This window comes from Bombina bombina, chromosome 6 (genome assembly GCF_027579735.1).
Source record: "Bombina bombina isolate aBomBom1 chromosome 6, aBomBom1.pri, whole genome shotgun sequence".
NCBI classification, from domain to species: Eukaryota; Metazoa; Chordata; class Amphibia; order Anura; family Bombinatoridae; genus Bombina; species Bombina bombina.
In genome coordinates, this window is record NC_069504.1 from 1,044,968,673 (window position 1) to 1,044,991,413 (window position 22,741).

Below are 22,741 nucleotides of genomic sequence, written 5' to 3' on the forward strand. Positions count from 1 at the left end.
GCTAAATACTTACCTGTAAAATAAACCCTAATATAGCTACAATATAAATTATAATTACATTGTAGCTATTTTAGGATTAATATTTATTTTACAGGCAACTTTGTAATTATTTTAACCAGGTACAATAGCTATTAAATAGTTAAGAACTATTTAATAGTTACCTAGTTAAAATAATTACACAATTACCTGTAAAATAAATCCTAACCTAAATTAAAATTAAACCTAACACTATACTATCATTAAATTAATTAAATAAAATACCTACAATTACCTACAATTAAACCTAACACTACACTACACTATCAATACATTGATTGCGGACCCATCTTCTTCCGGCGACGTCCAACTGAAGAATGACAGTTCCTTTAAGGGACGTCATCCAAGATGGCGTCCCTCGAATTCCGATTGGCTGATAGGATTCTATCAGCCAATCGGAATTAAGGTAGGAATATTCTGATTGGCTGATGGAATCAGCCAATCAGAATCAAGTTCAATCCGATTGGCTGATCCAATCAGCCAATCAGATTGAGCTTGCATTCTATTGGCTGTTCCGATCAGCCAATAGAATGCGAGCTCAATCTGATTGGATCAGCCAATCGGATTGAACTTGATTCTGTTTGGCTGATTCCATCAGCCAATCAGAATATTCCTACCTTAATTCCGATTGGCTGATAGAATCCTATCAGCCAATCGGAATTCGAGGGACGCCATCTTGGATGACGTCCCTTAAAGGAACCGTCATTCTTCAGTTGGACGTCGCTGGAAGAAGATGGGTCCGCGGTGGAGGTCTTCAGGATGGAGCCGGTCGTCATCGGATGAAGATAGAAGATGCCGCTTGGATCAAGATGGTTGCCGGTCCGGATCGCCTCTTCTTCCCGGATAGGATGAAGACTTTGGAGCCTCTTCTGGACCTTTTCAGCCACCGGATGATGGATCGCCAACCCCCGCTTAGGTTGGATGAAGATTTTGGAGCCAGGACGGATCGGTGAACCTGGTATGGTGAAGACAAGGTAGGATGATCTTCAGGGGCTTAGTGTTAGGTTTATTTAAGGGGGGTTTGGGTTAGATTAGGGGTATGTGGGTGGTGGGTTGTAATGTTGGGGGGGGGGGTATTGTATGTTTTTTTTACAGGCAAAAGAGCTGAATTCTTTGGGGCATGCCCCGCAAAGGGCCCTGTTCAGGGCTGGTAAGGTAAAAGAGCTTTTAACTTTATTAATTTAGAATAGGGTAGGGCATTTTTTATTTTGGGGGCTTTGTTGTTTTATTAGGGGGCTTAGAGTAGGTGTAATTAGTTTAAAATTGTTGTAATATTTTTCTTATGTTTGTAAATATTTTTTTATTTTTTGTAACTTAGTTCTTTTTTATTTTTTGTACTTTAGCTAGTTTATTTAATTGTATTTATTTGTAGGAATTGTATTTAATTAATTTATTGATAGTGTAGTGTTAGGTTAATTGTAGGTAATTGTAGGTAGTTTATTTAATTAATTTATTGATAGTGTAGTGTTAGGTTTAATTGTAACTTAGGTTAGTATTTATTTTACAGGTAATTTTGTAATTATTTTAACTATTTAATAGCTATTGTACCTGGTTAAAATAAATACAAAGTTACCTGTAAAATAAATATAAATCCTAAAATAGCTATAATATATTATAATTATAGCTATATTAGGATTTATTTTACAGGTAAGTATTTATCTTTAAATAGGAATAATTTATTTAATAAGAGTTAATTAATTTAGTTAGATGTAAATTATATTTAATTTAGGGGGGGTGTTAGTGTTAGACTTAGCTTTAGGGGTTAATACATTTATTAGAGTAGCGGTGAGCTCCAGTCGGCAGATTAGGGGTTAATAATTGAAGTTAGGTGTCGGCGATGTTAGGGAGGGCAGATTAGGGGTTAATACTATTTATTATAGGGTTAGTGAGGCGGATTAGGGGTTAATAACTTTATTATAGTAGAGGTGCGGTCCGCTCGGCAGATTAGGGGTTAATAAGTGTAGGCAGATGGAGGCGACGTTGAGGGGGGCAGATTAGGGGTTAATAAATATAATACAGGGGTCGGCGGTGTTAGGGGGAGCAGATTAGGGGTACATAAGGATAACGTAGGTGGCGGTCGGCAGATTAGGGGTTAAAAAAAATTATTTGAGTGTCGGCGATGTGGGGGGACCTCGGTTTAGGGGTACATAGGTAGTTTATGGGTGTTAGTGTACTTTAGAGTACAGTAGTTAAGAGCTTTAGAAACCGGCGTTAGCCCAGAAAGCTCTTAACTACTGACTTTTTTCCTGCGGCTGGAGTTTTGTCGTTAGATGTCTAACGCTCACTTCAGAAACGACTCTAAATACCGGAGTTAGAAAAATCCCATTGAAAAGATAGGATACGCAATTGACGTAAGGGGATCTGCGGTATGGAAAGTCGCGGCTGAAAAGTGAGCGTTAGACCCTATTTTGAGTGACTCCAAATACCGGCGGTAGCCTAAAACCAGCGTTAGGAGCCTCTAACGCTGGTTTTCACGGCTAACGCCAAACTCCAAATCTAGGTCAGTGTGTTCATCAAAAATGAGCCGTCATCTAAACTTACATTCTTGCATTTCAAATAAAGATACCAAGAGAATGAAAAAAAATGGATACTAGGAGTACATTAGAAAGTTGCTTAAAATGTCATGCTCTATCTGAATCACGAAAGAAAAAATTTGGGTTCAGTGTCCCTTTAATAATAATTTTATAGATAAGGGAGAAAGAGATATCGCTATATGACACCATTGTTGTCTTAGCACTAGCTAGAGATGTAAATCTAACATTGTCATTTCTGTTGTAGTTAATACCGACTATTATTATTTATGCTTAGATTTAAATTGTTGACATTTACTACAAGACTTAAAGGGATGGTATAGTCAAAATTAAATTTTCATGATTCAGATAGAGCATGCAATTTTAAGCAACTTTCTAATTTAAAGCTATTATCAATTATTCTTTATTCTCTTGCTATCTTTATTTGAAAAAGCAAGAATGCAAGCTTAGAAGCCTTCAGCACCTGGGTAGCACTTGCTGATTGGTGTCTAAATGTAGCCAATCAGCAAGCGCTACCCAGGTGCTGAACCAAAACTGGGCCGACTCCATAGCTTACATTCTTGCTTTTTCAAATAAAGATACCAAGAGAATGAATACAAATTGATAATATGAGTTAATTAGAAAGTTGGTTAAAATTGCTGCTCTATCTGAATCGGGACAGTTTAATTTTGACTAGACTATTCTTTTCACACTATAAAAACTACCCCCTCCCTTAAAAGGGATACTAACCCCTCATTTTTTCTTTCATGATTCAGATAGAGCATGCTATTTTAAGCAACTTTCTAATTTACTCCTATTATCCTTTTTTCTTTGTTCTCATGTTATCGTGATTTGAAAAAGCAGTAATAAAAGGTTAGGAGCCGGCCCATTTTTTAGTTCAGCATCTTGGTAGAGCTGCTGATTGGTTTGCTACATTTAGCCACAAATCAGCAAGTGCTACCCATGTGCTGAACAAAAAATGGTCTGGCTCTAAAGCTTACAGTACTGCTTTTTCAAATCAAGATAGCATGAGAACAAAGAAAAATTGATAATAGGAGTAAATTAGAAAGGTACTTAAAATCTCATGCTCTATCTGAATCATGAAATAAAAAAAATTGGGTTTAGTATCCCTTTAAGTCTGTAGACAACAAGGAAAGCGATATTGCTTTGAAGATGTCATCTGTTAAAGCCAACAAGGGAAATATATTTAGAAGAGTTAGCCTTGAGAATCAGCATGAAAGTGGGCAAAATAAATAATGAATGTATATTGCAAAGTTGTTTAATTACACATAATCTTTTTATATAAAAGTATCAAGGTAATTACTGTCTACTTAAAGGGATACTAAACACAATTTTTTTTTTCTTTCATGATTCAGATAGAGCATGCAAATTTCTTATTTACTCCTATAATCAATTTTTCTTCATTCTCTTGCTATCTTTATTAAAAAAAAAGCAGGAATGTAAAGCTTAGAAGGCAGCCCATTTTAGGTTCAGCACCCTGGATAGCGCTTGCTTTTTGGTAGCTACATTTAGCAAACCAATAAACAAGCATAACCCAGGTTCTGAAACAAAAATGGGCCAGCTCCTAATTTTAACATAAGAGAACGAAGAAAAATTGATAATAGGAGTAAATTAGAAATTTGCTTAAAATTGCATGCTCTATCTGAATCATTAAATAAAATAATTGGGTTTAGTATCCCTTTAACCCTTTGGCTGCTAAGCCATTTCCCACCTGGGTGCTAATATTTTTTTTTACTATTATTATTTTTGCAATTTTTGAAAACTTTTTTTTTTTTAACTTTTTTATTATTTTTTTTACAGACCCACAAGACTTACACTGTTGGAAAAGTTAGGCGATTACCTTTCCAACAATGGGTCTTGTGGGTCTGTACCAGCTTAGATGCCTGAGATACAGACTTCTAAGCAGCATGCCCCCTCCTCCTATACTTAACATTCTTAAGTATAAATAAAGTTGCGCGGTGACGTCATCACGTCATCGCGCGTGACGTCACCATGCATCACGTGAAGCCCCGGCGATGCCTGTCACTCTACAGGCACGATCGCCGGGGTAGGAGCAGCAAGGAGCCCCCAGATCTCCCTCAAGGTGGGAGAGTGCTCATGACGGCTCTGAGCCGTCATTAGCACTCAAAGGGTTAATAAAAGAAAAAATAATACATTTAAAAGGGACAGAAGACAAAATTAAACTTTCATATTCAGACAGAGCATATAATTTTAATAATTTACTTCTACTCTCTACTTTGTTTCATTTTATTGGTATCCTTTGTGGAAAATCATACATAGGTAGGCTCAAAAGCAGCAATGGATTGCTTCATGCTGATTCGTGGCTGCAGATATATTCCTCTTTTGATTGGCTCGCTTGACTTGTTAAGCTTCCACTTAATAGTATATTGCTGCTCCTTCAACAAAAGATACCGATTTGCTTTGTTCTCTTGGTATCCTTTGTTGGAAATCAAACCTCGCTTTAGCTGAATTATGTTTCATGTCCCTTTAAAGTGATGTGGAAGAGATTCAATTTCACGATTCCGAGTATACACTATTTAAAAATAAAATGTAATTAAAAAAAAAAAGCAGTTTACTACTTTTATTAAAAGGGACATGAAACCCACAATGTTTCTTTCATGTTTCAAATACAGCATAGAATTTTAAATAAACTTTCCAATTTAAGATTCTATTACCAAATTGCTTTGTTCTCTTGTTATCCTTTGTTGAAAAGCATATTTAGGTAGACTCAGGAGCTGGGAACGGAGTGCTGATTGGTGGCTACACATAAATGGTGCTTGTCATTGGCATACGGATGTGTTTAGCTAGCTTCCAATATTGCATTGCTGCTCCTTCAATAAAGGATACCAAAAGAATAAAGCAAAATTGATAATAGAAGTCAAATTTGAAAGTTGTTTAAAAATATATTTCTATCTAAATCATGTAAGAAAAATGTTGGGTTTCATGTCACTTTAAAGTGTACCACTTTCAGTTGGTATTGTTTGTTAAAACTTAAAAGGGACACTGAACCCAAATTTTTTCTTTTGTGATTCAGATAGAGCATGCAATTTTACGCAACTTTCTAATTTACTCCTATTATCAAATTTTCTTTGTTCTCTTTCTATCTTTATTTGAAAAAGAATGCATTTAAGCTGTTTTTTTGGTTCAGACTCTAGACAGCACTTTTTTTATTGGTGGATGAATTTATCCACCAATCAGTAAGGACAACCCAGGTTGTTCACCAAAAATGGGCCGGCATCTAAACTTACATTCTTCCATTTCAAATAAAAATACCAAGAGAATGAAGAAAATTTAATAATAGGGATAAATTAGAAATTTGCTTAAAATTTCATGCTCTATCTGAATCACGAAAGAAAAAATTTGGGTTCAGTGTCCCTTTAAAGGGAGATTATACACCAAAATGAATATAGGCATTAAGTATAGATAACATTTGTATTTGACGTGCATTACCTATTTTGCAGCTAACACTCCTAAAAATGAGAAAAACCATGCAGGGTGTTTCACTGAATATGTTTACCTACATACTATACTCTAATCACTGAGCTATTGTTTTCCCCTCCCTAACTAACTGCCTACAGCCAGGAAGTCACTAACTGACATGCCTGCAGCTGCACTAAGTTCTATGAGAGATATTGAATGTGGCGGCGCTGTATCACCTCAGGGGATATAAGCTGCTCTTTTCCTCTGTAAAACCTGCCTTCTTTCACCTCCAAAATAAAACGCTCACAATGGTGTAGCCTACGGCTACTCCAACTTGCTCTGACATATATTGATTTTATGCTCTTGAGAAAGCCTTGTTTTGCCGAAACGCATTGAGCTATATTTTAATAAAATCTGAAGCTGCATCTGAAGATACCCTTGTGATGGTTTTAATAAAAGGCTGATTTAAAACTGAAATCCTGCGAGTACGACCAGTTTGTGCGCCTACCATTTTATTTAAAAAGTGCTACGCCATTGTGAGCGTTTTATTTTGTGAGCATGCCCGTGGATTGTGGCAGACACTGCACTAATTGGCTAAAATGCAAGTCAATAGATAATAAATAAAATGTCATGTGATCAGGGGGCTGCCATAAGATGTTTAGATACAAGGTAATCACAGAGGTAAAAAGTATATTATTATAACTGTGTTGGTTTTGCAAAACCAGGGTAATGGGTAATTAAGGGATTATCTATCTTTTAAAACAACAAAAATTCTGGTGTTGACTGTCCCTTTAAGTTTATAATGTGTATGAGCATTCAAAATAAAAACTTAGATAGTAAAATTAATCAGAAAAACATAATTTATGCTTACCTGATAAATTTATTTCTCTTGTAGTGTATCCAGTCCACGGATCATCCATTACTTATGGGATATATTCTCCTTCCCAACAGGAAGTTGCAAGAGTCCACCCACAGCAAAGCTGCTATATAGCTCCTCCCCTAACTGCCATTACCAGTCATTCGACCGAAAACATGCAGAGAAAGGAAAACCATAGGGTGCAGTGGTGACTGTAGTTTAATGGAAAAATTACCTGCCTTAAAGTGACAGGGCGGGCCGTGGACTGGATACACTACAAGAGAAATAAATTTATCAGGTAAGCATAAATTATGTTTTCTCTTGTTAAGTGTATCCAGTCCACGGATCATCCATTACTTATGGGATACCAATACCAAAGCTAAAGTACACGGATGATGGGAGGGACAAGGCAGGTACTTAAACGAAGTTACCACTGCCTGTAAAAAACCCTTTCTCCCAAAAATAGCCTCCGAAGCAGCAAGGTATCAAATTTGTTAAATTTGAAAAACTATGAAACGCAGACCAAGACTCCGTCTTGTAATCTGTTCAACAGAAGCCACATTTAAAAAAGGCCCAAGTGAAAACCACAGCTCTAGTAGAATGAGCTGTAATCCCTTCAGGAGGCTGCTGTCCAGCAGTCTCATAAGCTAAATGAATTATGCTTTTTAACCAAAAAGACAGAGAGGTTGCTGAAGTCCTTTGACCTCTCCTCTGTCCAGAATAGACAACAAACAAGGTGAATGTTTGATGAAAATCTGTAGTAGCTTGTAAGTAAAACTTTAAAACACGAACCACGTCCAAATTGTGTAATAGACGTTCCTTCTTTGAAGAAGGATTAGGATACAAGTATGGAACAACAATCTCTTGAGTGATATTCTTGTTAGATACCACCTTAGGTAAAAACCCAGGTTGGTACACAGGACTACCTTATCCGTACGGAGAACCAGATAAGGAGAATCACATTGCAACGCAGATAACTCGGAGACTCTATGAGCCGAGGAAATAGCTACCAAAAAGGAACTTTCCAAGATAGAAGTTTGATATCTATGGAATGAAAAGGTTCAAATGGAACTCCTTGAAGAACCTTAAGAACCAGCTTTAAGCTCCATGGCGGAGCAACATTTTTAACCACAGGCTTGGTTCTAACCAAAGCCTGACCAAATGCCTGAACGTCTAGAATACCTGCCAGACGCTTGTGCAAAAGAATAGACAGAGTAGAAATCTGTCCTTTTTAAAGAACTAGCTGACAACCCTTTTCTCAAAATCATCTTGGAGAAAAGATAATATCCTGGGAATCCAGACTTTACTCCATGAGTAACCCTTGGATTCATAACAATAAGATATTTACACCATATCTTATGTTAAATTTTCCTAGAGACAGGCTTTTATGTCTGAATTAAGGTATCAATTACTGACTCGGAGAAGCCATGCTTTGATAACATCAAGCGTTCTGTCTCCAGGCAGTCCATCTCAGATTAGTTATATTTAGATGGTTGAAAAGACCCTGAGGTAGAGGGTCCTGTCTCAGAAGCAGAGACCGTGGTGGAAAGGATGACATGTCCACCAGATCTGCATACCAGGTCCTGCGTGGCCACGCAGGCGCTGTCAAATGCACCAAAGCACTCTCCTGCTTGATCTTGTGCAAACCCCTCCGGAGGGAATTCCCACTCCCCCGGATGAAAAGTCTGACGACTTAGAAAATCTGCCTCCCAGTTCTCAACACCTGGGATAGGGATAGCTTTTAGACAAGAGTGAGTCTCTGTCAAGTGAATTATTTTAAGACTTCTAACATTGCTAGGGAACTTCTGTTCCCCCTTGATGGTTGATGTAAGCCACAGTCGTGATATTGTCCGACTGAAATATGATGTACCTCAGAGTTGCTAACTGAGGCCAAGTCTGAAGAGCATGGAATATCGCTCCCAGTTCCAGAATATTCATTAGAAGGAGGGTCTCCTCCTGAGTCCACTATCCCTGAGCCTTCAGGGAGTTCCAGACTGTATCCCAACCTAAAAGGCTGGCATCTGTTGTAACAATTGTCCCATCTGACCTGCGGAAGGTCATGCCCTTGGACAGATGAACCCGAGATAGTCACCAGAGAAGAGAATCTCTGGTTTCTTGGTCCGGATTTAACAGGAGAACAAATCTGTGTAATCCCCGTTCCTCTGGCTGAGCATGCATAGTTGCAGTGGTCTGAAATGTAGGCGTGCAAACGGTACTATGTCCCTTGCCGCTACCATTAAGCCGATTACATTCATGTACTGAGCCACCAAAGGGCGCGGATGGAATGAAGAACACGGCAGAAATTTAGAAACTTTGACAACCTGGACTCCGTCAGGTAAATTTTAATTTCTACAAAATCTATCAGAATCCCTAGGAGGCAAACCCTTGATATTGGGGATAGAGAACTCTTTCCTTGTTCACTTTCCACCCATGCGATCTCAGAAATGCCAGTACTACGTCCGTATGAGACTTGGCAACTTGGATGTTTGACGCCTGTATCAGGATGTCGTCTAAATAAGGGGCCACTTCTATGCCCCGCGGCCTAAGGACCGCCAAAGTGACCCCAGAACCTCCATAAAGATTCTAGGGGCTGTAGTTAACCCAAAGGAAAGAGCTACAAACTGGTAATGCCTGTCTAGAAAGGCAAACCTGAAAAACCGATGGTGATCTTTATGCATCGTAATGTGAGGATAAGCATTCTTCAAATCCATTGTAGTCCTCTATTGACTCTCCTGGATCATAGTTAAGATGGTACGAATAGTTTCCATCTTAAATGATAGAATTCTAAAGAATTTGTTTAAGATCTTTTAGATCCAAAATAGGTCTGAAGGTTTCCTCACCTTGGGAACCACAAACCGATTTGAGGAAAACTGTGTCTCTGTTCCTCTATTGGAACTGAATGGGTCACGTACACAATGCAAGAATGTCTCTTTCTTTATCTGGTTTGCAGATAAATGTGAAAGGCAAAAACTCTTTTTTGGGGGGGAAAGCTTTGAAATCCAGAAGATATCTCTGGGGTATAATTTCCAATGCCCAGGGATCCTGGGCATCTCTTGCCCACGCCTGGGCGAAGAATGAAGTCTGCCCCCTATAGGATCCGTTACCAGATAGGGGTCCGTTCCTCATGCTGTTTTAGAGGCAGCAGCAGGCTCCTTGACCTGCTTATCTTTGTTCCAGGTCCGGTTGTCTCCAGACCGCCTTGGACTGAGCAAAAGTTCCCTCTTATTTTGCCTTAGAGGAAGTTGATGCCACACCTGCCTTGAATTTTCGAAAGGCACGAAAATTAGGCCTTTTTTGTCCCTTGATTTGGACCTGTCCTGAGGAAGGGCATGATCTTTTCCTCCAGTGAATAAGTAATAATCTCCTTCAAACTAGGCCTGAATAGGGTCTGCCCCTTGAAGGGAAGTTAAGTAGCTTATTTATTAAAGTCACGACAGCTGACCATGATATAAGCCATAGCGCTCTGCGCGCCAGTATAGTAAAAAACAGAATTCTTAGCCGTTAGTCTAGTCAAAGGAACAAAGGCATCAGAAAACAAAGGAATTGGCTAGCTTAAGTGCTCTAAGCTTGTCAAATATATTCATCCAATGGAGCCTGTAAAGCCTCATCAAGAGACTCAAACCAGAACGCCGCAGCAGCAGTGACAGGAGCAATGCGTGCAAGGGGCTGCAGGATAAAACCTTGTTGAATAAACATTTTTTATCCATTGGATCTAAAAAAGCACAACAGTCCTCGCCAGAGGTAGTGGTACGCTTAGCTAGAGTAGAAACTCTTCTCTCCACCTTAGGAACTGTCTGCCAGAAGTCCCGTGTGGCGGTAACTATTAGAAAGCATTCTTCTAAAAAATAGGAGGGGAAGAGAACGGCACACCTGGTCTATCCCATTCCTTATGAAAAATTTTAGTAAACCTCTTTAGGTATTGGAAAAACATAAGTACACACCAGCACTGCATATTATTTATCCAGTCTACACAATTTCTCTGGCACTGCGATTGTACACATTCATTCAGAGCAGCTAAAGCCTCCCTGAGCAACAAGTGGAGGTTCTCAAGCATAAATTTTAAATGTAGAAATATCAGAATCAGGTTAAATCATCTTCCCTGAGTCACAAATATCACCCACAGACTAAGCATATTGTGAGGTAGTATCAGACATGGTTCTTAAAGCGTCTGTATGCTCTGTATCTACCCCCAGAGCTGTTTTGCTTTCCTTTAATTTCAGGTAGTCTGACTAATACTGCTGCCAGTGTATTATACACAACCTTTGCCATGTCTTGTAAAATAAACGCTATGGGCGCCATTGATATACTTGGCGCCATTTGAGCGTGAGTCCCTGGAGCGGGAGTCAAAGGGTCTGACACGTGGGGAGAGTTAGTCGGCATAACTTCCCCCTCGACAGAATCCTCTGGTAAAATAAACGCTATGGGTGCCCTTGATGTACTTGGCGCCATTTGAGCGTGAGTCCCTAAAGCGGGAGTCAAAGGGTCTGACACGTGGGGAGAGTTAGTCGGCATAACTTCCCCCTCGACAGAATCCTCTGGTGATAATGTTTTTAAATACAAAAAATGATCTTTATTGTTTAACATGAAATCAGTACATCTGGTACACATTCTAAAATGGGGTTCCGCCATGGCTTTAAACATAATAAACACAGAGCCTCCTCTATGTTAGACATGTTAGAACTAATAAAGAGACTAGTAAGCTTGGAAAACACTTTAAATCAAGTTAACAAGCAAATATAACAAACGTTACTGTGCCTTTAAGAGAAACAAATTTTGTCAAAATTTGAAAAACAGTGAAAAAAAGGCAGTAAATCAAACGAAATTTTTACAGTACATGTAATAAGTTAACAGAGCATTGCACCCACTTGCAAATGGATGATTAACCCCTTAATGCAAAAAAACAGATAAAAAAAAAAAAAAGACATTTTTTTAAACAGACACAACAAAACTGCCACAGCTGAGCTGTGGATTACCTTCCCTATAACTGTTTCTATGCAAAATTTAAGCCAGCCATGTGGAAAAATTAGGCCCCAATAAGTTTTATCACCAAACATATGTTAAAAAACGATTAAACATGCCAGCAAACGTTTTAAAACACATTCTTATAAGAGTATGTATGTCTATTAATAAGCTGATCCAGTCGCTATCACTGCATTTAAGGCTTTACTTACATTACTTCGGTATCAGCAGTATTTTCTTAGTCAATTCCATTCCTTAGAAAAATATATTACTGCACATACCTTATCTGCAGGAAAACCTGCACGCCATTCCCCCTCTGAAGTACCTTACTCCTCAGAATGTGTGAGAACAGCAACTGGATCTTAGTTACGTCTGCTAAGATCATAGAAAAAACGCAGGCAGATTCTTCTTCCAAATACTGCCTGAGATAAACAGCACACTCCGGTGCCATTTAAAAATAACAAACTTTTGATTGAAGAAATAAACTAAGTATAAAAAACCACAGACTCTCACGACCTCCTATCTATGTTGAGACTTGCAAGAGAATGACTGGTAATGGCAGTTAGGGGAGGAGCTATATAGCAGCTTTGCTGTGGGTGGACTCTTGCAACTTCCTGTTGGGAAGGAGAATATATCCCATAAGTAATGGATGATCCGTGGACTGGATACACTTAACAAGAGAAACTTACTTTTCTGCTGTCTGTTTTACCAATTGTTCTGAGGCTTGTCCACCTCCCACGCCTAGAGGAGGATGGGCTCACTGTGAGTGACAAGTTTTGTCTTCCAATCCAAGATTAGCCTAATTGCATTTTTTCACCCCATTGTGTGTGCATGTGAGTGTGCACGTGACCCCCCTTACACGTGCACGTGACCCCCCCCCCTCGGGTGTGCACCATTGTCTTTATTGGCTTTCAGCTAGCTCCCAGCAATGCACTACTGCTCTTCAACAAAGGAACAAAAATTGGTATAAGGCAAAATTGACAATACTTGAAAGTGTCCTTTGTTGAAGAGCAGTAGTCTCCTAATACTAACATACAATATTCATCAGCCACCAAACAGCAGCTAGCTTCCAGTAGTGCCTCACTGCTCTTCAACAAAGAATACTTACAAGTTTTCCCTAATTTCTCTCATTCTAATTGTCCTTTTTTGAAGAGCTGTAATGCACAACTGTCTTTCAGCTATCTCCCAGTAATGCATTACTGCTCTTCAACAAAGGAACCAAAGAGAATAAGGCAAAATTGACAATACCTGAAAGTGTCCTTTGTTGAAGAGCAGTAGTCTCCTAATACTAAAATCCAATCTTCATCAGCCACCAAACAGCAGCTCTCTCCCAGTAGTGCCTTACTGCTCTTCAACAAAGGATGCTTACAAGTTTTCCCTAATTTCCCTCATTCCTTAATTGTCCTTTTTTGAAGACCTGTAATGCACAACTGGTTTTCAGCTAGCTCCCACTACTGGAAGCTAGCTGCTGTTTGGTGGCTGATGAATATTGGATTTCAGTAGTAGGGCATTACAATTAAACACAAATGTACCCCTAACCTACTAGTAATAGATCTAGAACAGCACAAAACGTACCTGCATTACAGTGACACACTCTGTCTTCATGTCACGCAGGCGCTCTTCTGCTCCTGTGGACAGTGCACAAGCTTTTATGTGCACTGCTCCACCAAAGAAGCACGGTCCCGATGTGCTGGTGATGTGTGACGTCATCACTTCCGGTTTCACCACTTCCGGTTTTGCATGCACATTTAAAGGAAAATGAATATACGTATATGCATTTTCCATTTGTGAACCACATCCATGTGACCATGGAGGACAGGGAAAGCAGCAAAAAGATTAAAACAATTGTTTATGGAGCCTGCTTGCAGTTAATTAAAAAAGGTACAGCTCAACATAATTATTTTTTTAGGCAGAATTGATTTGTAATGGTCCTTTAAGCTATGGTTTGGGCTCCTTCACATCCATTACACTTCAATAACCCCATGTATGCCGTATAAACCTGTATGTTACCATGTCAATCCCTTAATGCCCAGGACTGGATTTACATTTCGGGCCCCGTAGGCACAGAGCGTACTATACAGAGCGCATCCTCCTTGTTTTCTGTGACCGGCGGCTTCCGCGGGTGCAGGGAAGGACGCCGGCGTAGGCTGCCCAATGAAACACTTGGCTATGCTGGACAGGCATTTCAATGGGCAGCCTACACCAAGGTCCCTTTCTACCCCCACGGAAGCCGCCGGTCATGGAAAAGAAGGAGGTGCGCTCTGAGTAGAGTTTTGTATAGAGCGCACCCTCCTTGTTGTTGGCGGTGTTCTGTCAAATTAGTTGACAGTATGCCACATGCCTACTCTGCCTCATTAGAAATATGTCCCTGCTAATGCCACATTAACCTTTCGGGTGCAACGTTAACCCCCGTACATTAAACTTTCCGGTGCAGTGTTAATCACTGGTTTTCTATATTTCCCCTAAAAAACATCCACAAATTGTCTCTATCCAGCACAATAGTGTATTTTATTTACAATTAATTACTGGGTGCAGATTGAGGATACATGTCCTAATATATGTGTAATATCTCAGTAGGCAAAACTACACAGATTAACTAAAATATGTGCAATATCCACCAAATCGGCACAAACAGGGAACAAATGAATATAGTTGTATGTAACATTTAAGAACATAAAGTGTAAAGTCAGTGGGGATTGATAACATATAATATGCAGTATCTTCTAAACCAAATCAAAATGTTTATTTTTGTGGTACAAAACAGCAAAAACTAATGGCATGTTTGATTTTAAATTTAATAACATGGGTGCAAAATTTGCGGTTCTTGAGGTTACATAATCTAAAAATATTGACTGTCCATTATCTCAGAAACAGAACCGGCACAAAACAGCAGAAACGCAGCACAAAGGGTATATTTGTTTTTAAAATTTAATAACATGGGGTGCAAAGTGGGCGGAGTTTCATAAAAAAAAATAATGCGCAATATCTCCTAAACCAAACCAGCACAAAACGTTTGCTTAAAGTGAAGGACAATTTGGATGAATTAGTGCTCATTTTTTAATAAACCTAATAAAAACAAGGGCACTTTAATTCATCCAAATTGACATTTCAATCCTTTTCTTTAAAAACGTACCTTTTAATCCTGAAAGCGGCTCCAGCGATTCCCCCGGCCATCGGAAACCTCTTCTTACGTCAGAAATGACGAATCCGGCTTCCTCCAATCACGGCTTTCCCCCGGGGGGGATCATGGCCTGATGCAACGCCGTGATTGGAGGAAGCCGGATTCGTTATTTTGGACCCGCAAAAAGGGCTTGCGACGGGCAGAGGAAGCTCTGGAGCGGCTTGCAGGATTAAAAGGTAAGTTTTTGAAGAAAAGGAGTTAAATGTCAAATTGATGAATTAAAGTGCCCTTGTTTTTAATAGGATTATTAAAAAACGGGCACTTATTCATCAAAATTGACCTTCACTTTAAAGAGATGGCAAATCCTAGTGTTTGTGAAACGCTAGGATTTACTATTAGAATAAATGAAGTGGACTTTCAGTCATGAAGTATAAAATACTTCATGCTGAAAGTTCCTTAATTTGTTTGAAGCGTTCGTCGCGCTGAGCGCCTCAGGCAGCCCACAGCTAAACACTAATTTGCTGAGAGGGGACGTTTCCATCTCTTAGCCAATAGCCGTGCGGGCTATCCAGCTTGGCGCCAGTTGGAGCACATGGCTATTTGTCAAGAGGTGGAAACGTCACCTCACAACAAAACAGCGTTCTGCCACGGGCTGCCTGAGCAGCTCAGTGCAGCGAACACTTCACACAAATAAAGGAGCTTTCAGCATGAAGTATTTTATACTTCATGACTGAAAGTCCCCTTTATTTGTTCCAATGGTAAATCCTAGAGTTTCACAAACGCTAGAATTTACCATCCCTTCAAGTGAGCCAGGCATCTCAGTTAGAGACTTCCTGGCTGTAGGCAGTTAGTTAGGGAGTGAAGGGAAAACAATAGCTCAGTTAGAGTATAGTATGTAGGTAAACATATTCAGTGAAACACCCTGCATGGTTTTTCCAATTTTTAGGAGAGTTAGCTTCAAAATAGGTAATGTGTGTTAACTGCACATTTTATCTACACTTTATGCTTTATATAAAAGGACATAATACTCATATGCTAAATCCTTTGAAACTGATGCAGTATAACTGTAAAAAGCTGACAGGAAAATATCACCTAAGCATCTCTATGTAAAAAAGGAAGATATTTTACCTCACATTCTCCTCCGCTCAGCAGAGTAATTTCTGTGTAAAAAGTTATACTCAGTTACTGCCCAGCTGCAGGTAAAAAATAAATAAATGAAGAAATGAACAGCAGCCAATCAGCATCAACAGTGCTGAGACCATGAACTCGTTTACTGTGATCTCATGAGATTTCACTTAAAAAGGGACATGAAACCCACATTTGTTCTTTCATGATTTATAAAGAGCATGCAATTTTAAACAACTCCCCAATTTACTTCTATTATCTAATTTGCTTTATTCTATTGATATCCTTTGTTGAAAAACATATCTAAATAGGCTCAGTAGCTGCTGATTGGTGGCTGCACACAGAAGCCTCATGTGATTGGCTCACCCATATGCATTTCTATTTCTTCAACAAAGGATATCTAAAGAATGAAGCAAATTAGGCAATAGAAGTCAATTGGAATGTTGTTTAACATTGTATTCTCTATCTGAATCATAGAGGACAAATTTTGGGTTTCATGCCCCTTTAACTCTCATGAGATTTCATTGTAAACTTTCTTACACTGAATAGGGAAATAACATGACTCATGAGTGTGCACAAAAGCTCGCTCCTTCTGATTTGTTGCTTAGAAGCCCTTTACAATGGGATGTGGCTACTGAGAAACTTTTGAGGTAAAATATCTTTCTTTTTTACATAGAGATGTTCAGGTGATATTTTCTAGTCAGCTTTTTAAAGCTATGCTGCATCACTTTCAAGTGTTTAAACATTTGGGTATTATGGCCCTTTAAATAGCCTAGATTATTTTTTTGTGTATAATGTCCCTTTAACTCCTTTCCATCAAAGCATTATGAGGTAGGTTCAGGAGACCGCATGTCTAGAGCACAATATGGCAGCAGTGTTTGCAATATCATTTTTAACAATATAATATATACAGAGCTCAAGGCACATGCATGATACTAAGCCTACCTCAGTATGCTGTCTGAATCATGAAAGGTTAATTCTGACTTCTGAATTTTTTAAAAAATGAAATGCTCACTTTCCAAACTTCAAAGATATTCCAAAAAAGGAGGTTGTGCAGTACTAAATTATCACCCTCATTTTTAACGTAGTCAGTTGCGAAACATATACAAAAAGGGTATGAAGCTGTTCGCTACAAGTAAATTCATTGGCTAATATAACATCTGCTGCAAAACTAAAATAAAAATACAACATATGCAATTAACTGGCACTCTAGTTAGAAAACAATAACAAGCAAGAAAGATGTAGAAAATTCTAGGGATCTGCAAACGTCTGGCTTTTGGCATTTGTTATTAAAACAAAAGCAGAAAAAATGGCTGTGGTATGAGACATTGGTGTCATTTTGCCACAGGATTTATTAGGATAAAAATGCAACATGCAAATATCTATTCAAATACAGATATTATAACAAATTATAAATCCGGCGTTGATTTGATCTGAATGCCTGAGACTGCAGATTTTTTCATTATTCGTTTCAGGAAACAGTTGCTGAAATCCGAATTTTTGCACATCTATAGAAAAAGCTAATGCCAAATAAAAATGAAGCTGTTTACAATTAGCAAGTGATGTATACTTAGCTTACCCGCTTGACGCACAGGAAACTCAACTTGATCAGAAACAATGATCTGTAGTAAGGTCGGAGCAAAGCTAATGATCTTGTAAGACTAAAAACAAACAGAAATATTTAAGACAACCAACAATAACGTTTAGACCTTTGTTTGATGTAAACAGTTATATATTTCAAATGGAAGTCAGAACAGATAGATACACTAGTCACCTCTTTTCCTGTGATATTATGGTCTTATCCGTATAAGCTAATGCATCCAAAGTGTGAAAAGGTTTCAGACGCATTGTTTTTATTCTTATTTTGTCATCGCATTTATTTACTATGGATATTATATAATTATAAACAAAACAACCAACACCTTTTGTCCAAATCTATTATCTATTTAACCACAGATTTATGAACTCTGCTTGACAAACAGTCCCAAGAAACAACAGTTAGTTCTGTACAGGTCTAGGGAATAGCTGTAGAGTGTTGGGGTAAAATGATGTCCTGCATTTCACTGTAAATGAAGAATTAACCCCTTATTGGAAAAAAAAGCTTGCAATACACTGAATAGCTCCTGTGTTTCAACCCTCTTTGATAGCCAATGAATTAAAGGGATATTCAAGAAATAGTACAATGCTCTAAATCCCTTGTTCAGAACTAAAGATCAGTAGAAGATTTGTTTCTAACTTACTAATTAATTAAATGTGTGCACTCTATCTTGATCACAAACAAAAACAATTTTGGTGCTAGCAGTCATAATGTAATATTCAATAAATAAATAATTGAGTAGTCACAGCAAAAATTAAATGCTGTGAAAAAGAATGACAAGGCAGCACTCAAATTGCATAAATAACAAGTGGTTTATTTGCTAAACCTACACATGTCAAAAACAAAATTTCCAAAACCCTTAATTACAATAAAAGGAGTGACTATTGAAACCAGGCCTGGTAAGTACTTTTATCTGACACACTACCACTGATAAGCACACAGCAGTCTTGAATAAGAAGTTCCGGTTTTGTAAACACAAGGAGGCATTAACCGCAATGGAGCCTTAACACAAACCGCTTTGTTTGGAGAATTACCATCTGGCATGAGACATATGCAAAGTTTGGAGTGATCAAGTGGTAATTATACAAGCTAGTGTTGGAGCATATACTGGAACTTTGTACCGCGAATGTGGTGAGACTGCTTGCTCAGTAATTCTATTTCAAGTTGGTTTTCCAATCAGTAACGCTGGAACTGCTTCTTTGTAACATATTTCATTTACAGAGCGTGTGATTCACACTAAGTGCTCTGTTAAAACGGACATTTGTTAATCTGTGTCTCTTTGAAATTATGTTGCAACAATTTATCTTTCACATGTTTGTTTGTAACAGCGCATAGTTAATGAATTGTTATATACTTCGAACAATTACTTGCAATAACCGTAGCTTTACGGTAGTGTGTCAGATAAAAGTACTTACCAGGCCTGGTTTCAATAGTCACTCCTTTTATTGTAATTAAGGGTTTTGGAAATTTTGTTTATGACATGTGTAGGTTTAGCAAATAAACCACTTGTTATTTATGCAATTTGAGTGCTGCCTTGTCATTCTTTTTCACAGCATTTAATTTTTGCTGTGACTACTCTCTTATTTATTTATTGAATATTTGTTTCTAACTGCCTGTATCATAATCTGGAATGCCACAGGAGTGCACTTGGTGTGTGATTTAGATAATGAGTTTAATACCTTTGTTGGTATTATACATATAGGATGAAAATGGAATTAGTTTAAAAATAAAATATTCTAGCAAAATAGCACATTTTTATTTTTAAACTAGAATGTCAATTGGCAATAATTTAGGAATTACTTTCATGATTCAGATAGAGCATGCAACAACTTTCCATATTACTTTTATTATCTAATTTGCCGAGATAGACTCAGTAGCAGCAATGCACTAGTGGAAGCTAATTGGTGGATGCATATTTATATCTCTTGCGTTGGCTCACCAGATTTGTTAAGCTAGCTCCCAGTAGGGCAATGCTTCTCCCTTAAAGGGATATTGAACCCATGTTTTATTTCATGATTTAGATAGAGCATGCCATTTTAAGCAACTTTCTAATTTACTTCTATTATAATTTGTTATTCGTTCTCTTGATATCTTTGTTTGAAAAAGCAATGTGAGCTTACGAGCCGGCCCATATTTGGTTCAGCACCTGGGTAGCACTTGTTGATTGGTGGGTAAATGCAGCCATCAATAGGCAAGCGCTATCCAGGGTTCTGAACCAAAAATGGTCCGGCTCCTAAGCTTACATTCCTGCTTTTTCAAATAAAGATACAGATGCCAAGAGAATGGAAAAATGTATAATAGGAGTAAATTAGAATCATGAAAGAAAAAAATTGGGTTCCATTTTCCTTTAACAAAAGATAACAAGAGAATGAAGAAAATGTAATAATAAGACTAAACTAGAAATATGTTCGCATTTGTATGTTCTATCTGAACCATGAGAGGAAAACGTTAGGTTTCGTGTCCCTTTAATACTCAGCTATAGAAACATAATTTTATATTAACCCTTAAGTTAATAAGTATGATAGGGTCACTCTCTTACCAATACTATCATTACCTAGGGTAACAAGAAGTGCTTCACCAGTTTCCATCACCCGGGCATACTCAAGCCCCATGGCATTAAAGCTACACTTCCCACTGAAGGTAAAGGTGGTACCTGAATCCCCATATTGTTCGTACTATTTACCCAAATGCAGTGATTTCCCCGAGAGTACCGCACCACTGCCATAATAACTTAACTCCCTCCATCAGATAGCGGATCTGCACACTGCAGTTACTGTTATTAAAGGCTGATGTGATGCAGAAACCGCTTCTCTGTCACCTGATTCAGTTCAGTCTCCGCCGACAGTCTCATCTTGGGGTCGATGGTCCCCCTCAGTGCCTGTATGATCCGGTTCGGGTCCATTTCTGCGTCTAGGTTGACACAACCAAATAAAACAAGATCAGGCTCACACTACCGTAAACGGCTGCGGAACATCAGTATTGTCATTTGCTAGCGACTAGGTCCCATCCAGCTAAAGGACCAGTGATGTCACCGAAGTCACGTGACTGTAGTGATCACAAGGTAAAGAAAGCTTTGGGAGACAACGGGCAGGCCTCAAAACCAAATGAATAGTATTGGCTAGTTTCTATCTGACTAAAGGACCTGTAATGGCAACAATATACTGATCACATGGTGTAAAAAGCTACGGAAAGCAGCAAGGTGGGAGATTGCAAACATGAATTACAAGTGTGTCGCTAGCGCCTAGTAATATGGTTTATTCCCCAATCCCCACTAGTCTCAGTGCTTGACACTTGCATTTAGCAGGAAGAAGTGCACGTTAGGTTTATAGCTAAAACAAAACAAATCTGAGTTTGGGAGAAGAGTGGAAATAAACCTTATTTTTAACCCATATATATTTTTTCGGTAAAATCTTAGTTTAGCGTTCTAAATTATTTTCTCAGCCATATCTCATTTTCCTACAAAAATTGCTGTGGGGGTTTCGATGAGGGCTACCAACAATGCTGCAATGTTTGTGTCTCCAGGAACGGGGAGCCATAGAACGCTAAACTAAGATGTTACCATTTTTTCATTTTTATGAAACAATATGCTGTTTGGTTCCATTGATTTATGAAAGACAGTGATATGTAATCCTGTAAAGTATAGGAAGTGTCCTGATAATATCCTGAGATAACTAGAATTTGGGATGGTGTTCGTTACTGGTTAGGGTATATTTTCTGGTCTTTAACAAATACTTTGAATTGTTTGAGTATATATTCAGGGCTGGCTCAATGATGGGACCAAGTGGGTCCAATGGACCCAGACAGCACTTGACAAGGGGAAGCACTTAATTGACTGAGACAGTCACTGTCAGACCCAGACTACTCCTGTCCTCTGTAACTGTAGGAGAATTTGCAGGCTCCCAGCATTGGTTGCATGCAGGTAGGCAGGCTTAGTAAGGTCAGTGGCCAGGCTAGTAGGTTGATATGTTAATCAGTAATGTTACTATTGGGGGGGCATCATTGCATTCTCAGACCCAGGCAGCACAATATCTTGAGCCGGCCTTGTATATATTTGTACAGCAAAGATCTTATGAACAATTTAAACAAACATTAAACACAAAATAATTTAGACAGAATGATGCATTCAAATAAAAGATTAGTTTGAGAAAAAAATGTAGATGTATTTTTAAAGTTTCATTAGCTGTTTAAATATTGACAAAATACGTGTACAGTTTTAGTGCTTATAAAACCAATTGGATCTGCCATGTTGTAACTTAGGTTACCTTTTTTCTTCTGTGGCCAATTAGGGGCAGTTATAAATAGGTCACTAGAGTGTGCAGCCAATGGCTGTGTGAAATATAACAGTGTTCTGCACTTCCATTTCTAACAAGAACTGAAACGCTCACAATTTCAGAAAGGAATTACAGGAAAAGCAGACAAAAAAAAATAGTGAAAGTATATTGCAGAGTTTTTATATATATTATATAATATATACATGATTCATAATTTTATATTTTTACATATACAACCAAAGACAGTTGCAAAAAAAGTGTACACAAACAGTTAACTATTTAACAATAACGTTTGCAACAAGTGTTATGCTCAGATCGATAGAGCTGTAATATAAATTACAAATACTAATTTATCGAATATTACACTGCTATGCTACTGCAGTAATTTTTACAGACACAATCATTGTCCAGTTATAATTAGGTTACCGAACCAATATTAATATGTATAGCCAATAATCATAAGTATATTAAGACAGTATTTGGACACCCTGTTGTGATAAGACACATTTTGAAATACAAGCAGTTAACTACTTAATAATAACGTTTGCAACAAATATTATGGTTACATCGACAGAGCTGCAATATAAATACAAATACTTATGTACCTAATATTACACTGTTATGCTACTGCAGTAATTTTTAGTGAAACAATCATTGTTCAGTTATAACAATTACTGATCAAATACCAACATAGGATCTAACATCAAAGTAACTATTTAAATATAATTACTACTGCAACGTATACGCAATTTTTTCATAACTTCATTCCTTCTGTAAAATCATTAGGCTCATTTTGAGACAGTACCCACGTTAGAAATTCTGTAA

General features: G+C 38.1%; 1 protein-coding gene across 1 annotated transcript in view; it reads right to left on the minus strand.

Annotated features, from left to right (window-relative positions):
• The window catches only part of IPO8 (importin 8), a gene marked incomplete in the record, with an annotated part of 217,276 nt that extends 196,521 nt beyond the window's left edge, over positions 1 to 20,755 (minus strand). Inside the window, 2 exon segments of the mRNA XM_053718807.1 lie at positions 17,628 to 17,709; positions 20,464 to 20,755. Coding sequence (XP_053574782.1) covers positions 17,628 to 17,709; positions 20,464 to 20,547 — 166 coding nt within the window.
• Between the last annotated feature and the right edge of the window lie 1,986 nt (positions 20,756 to 22,741).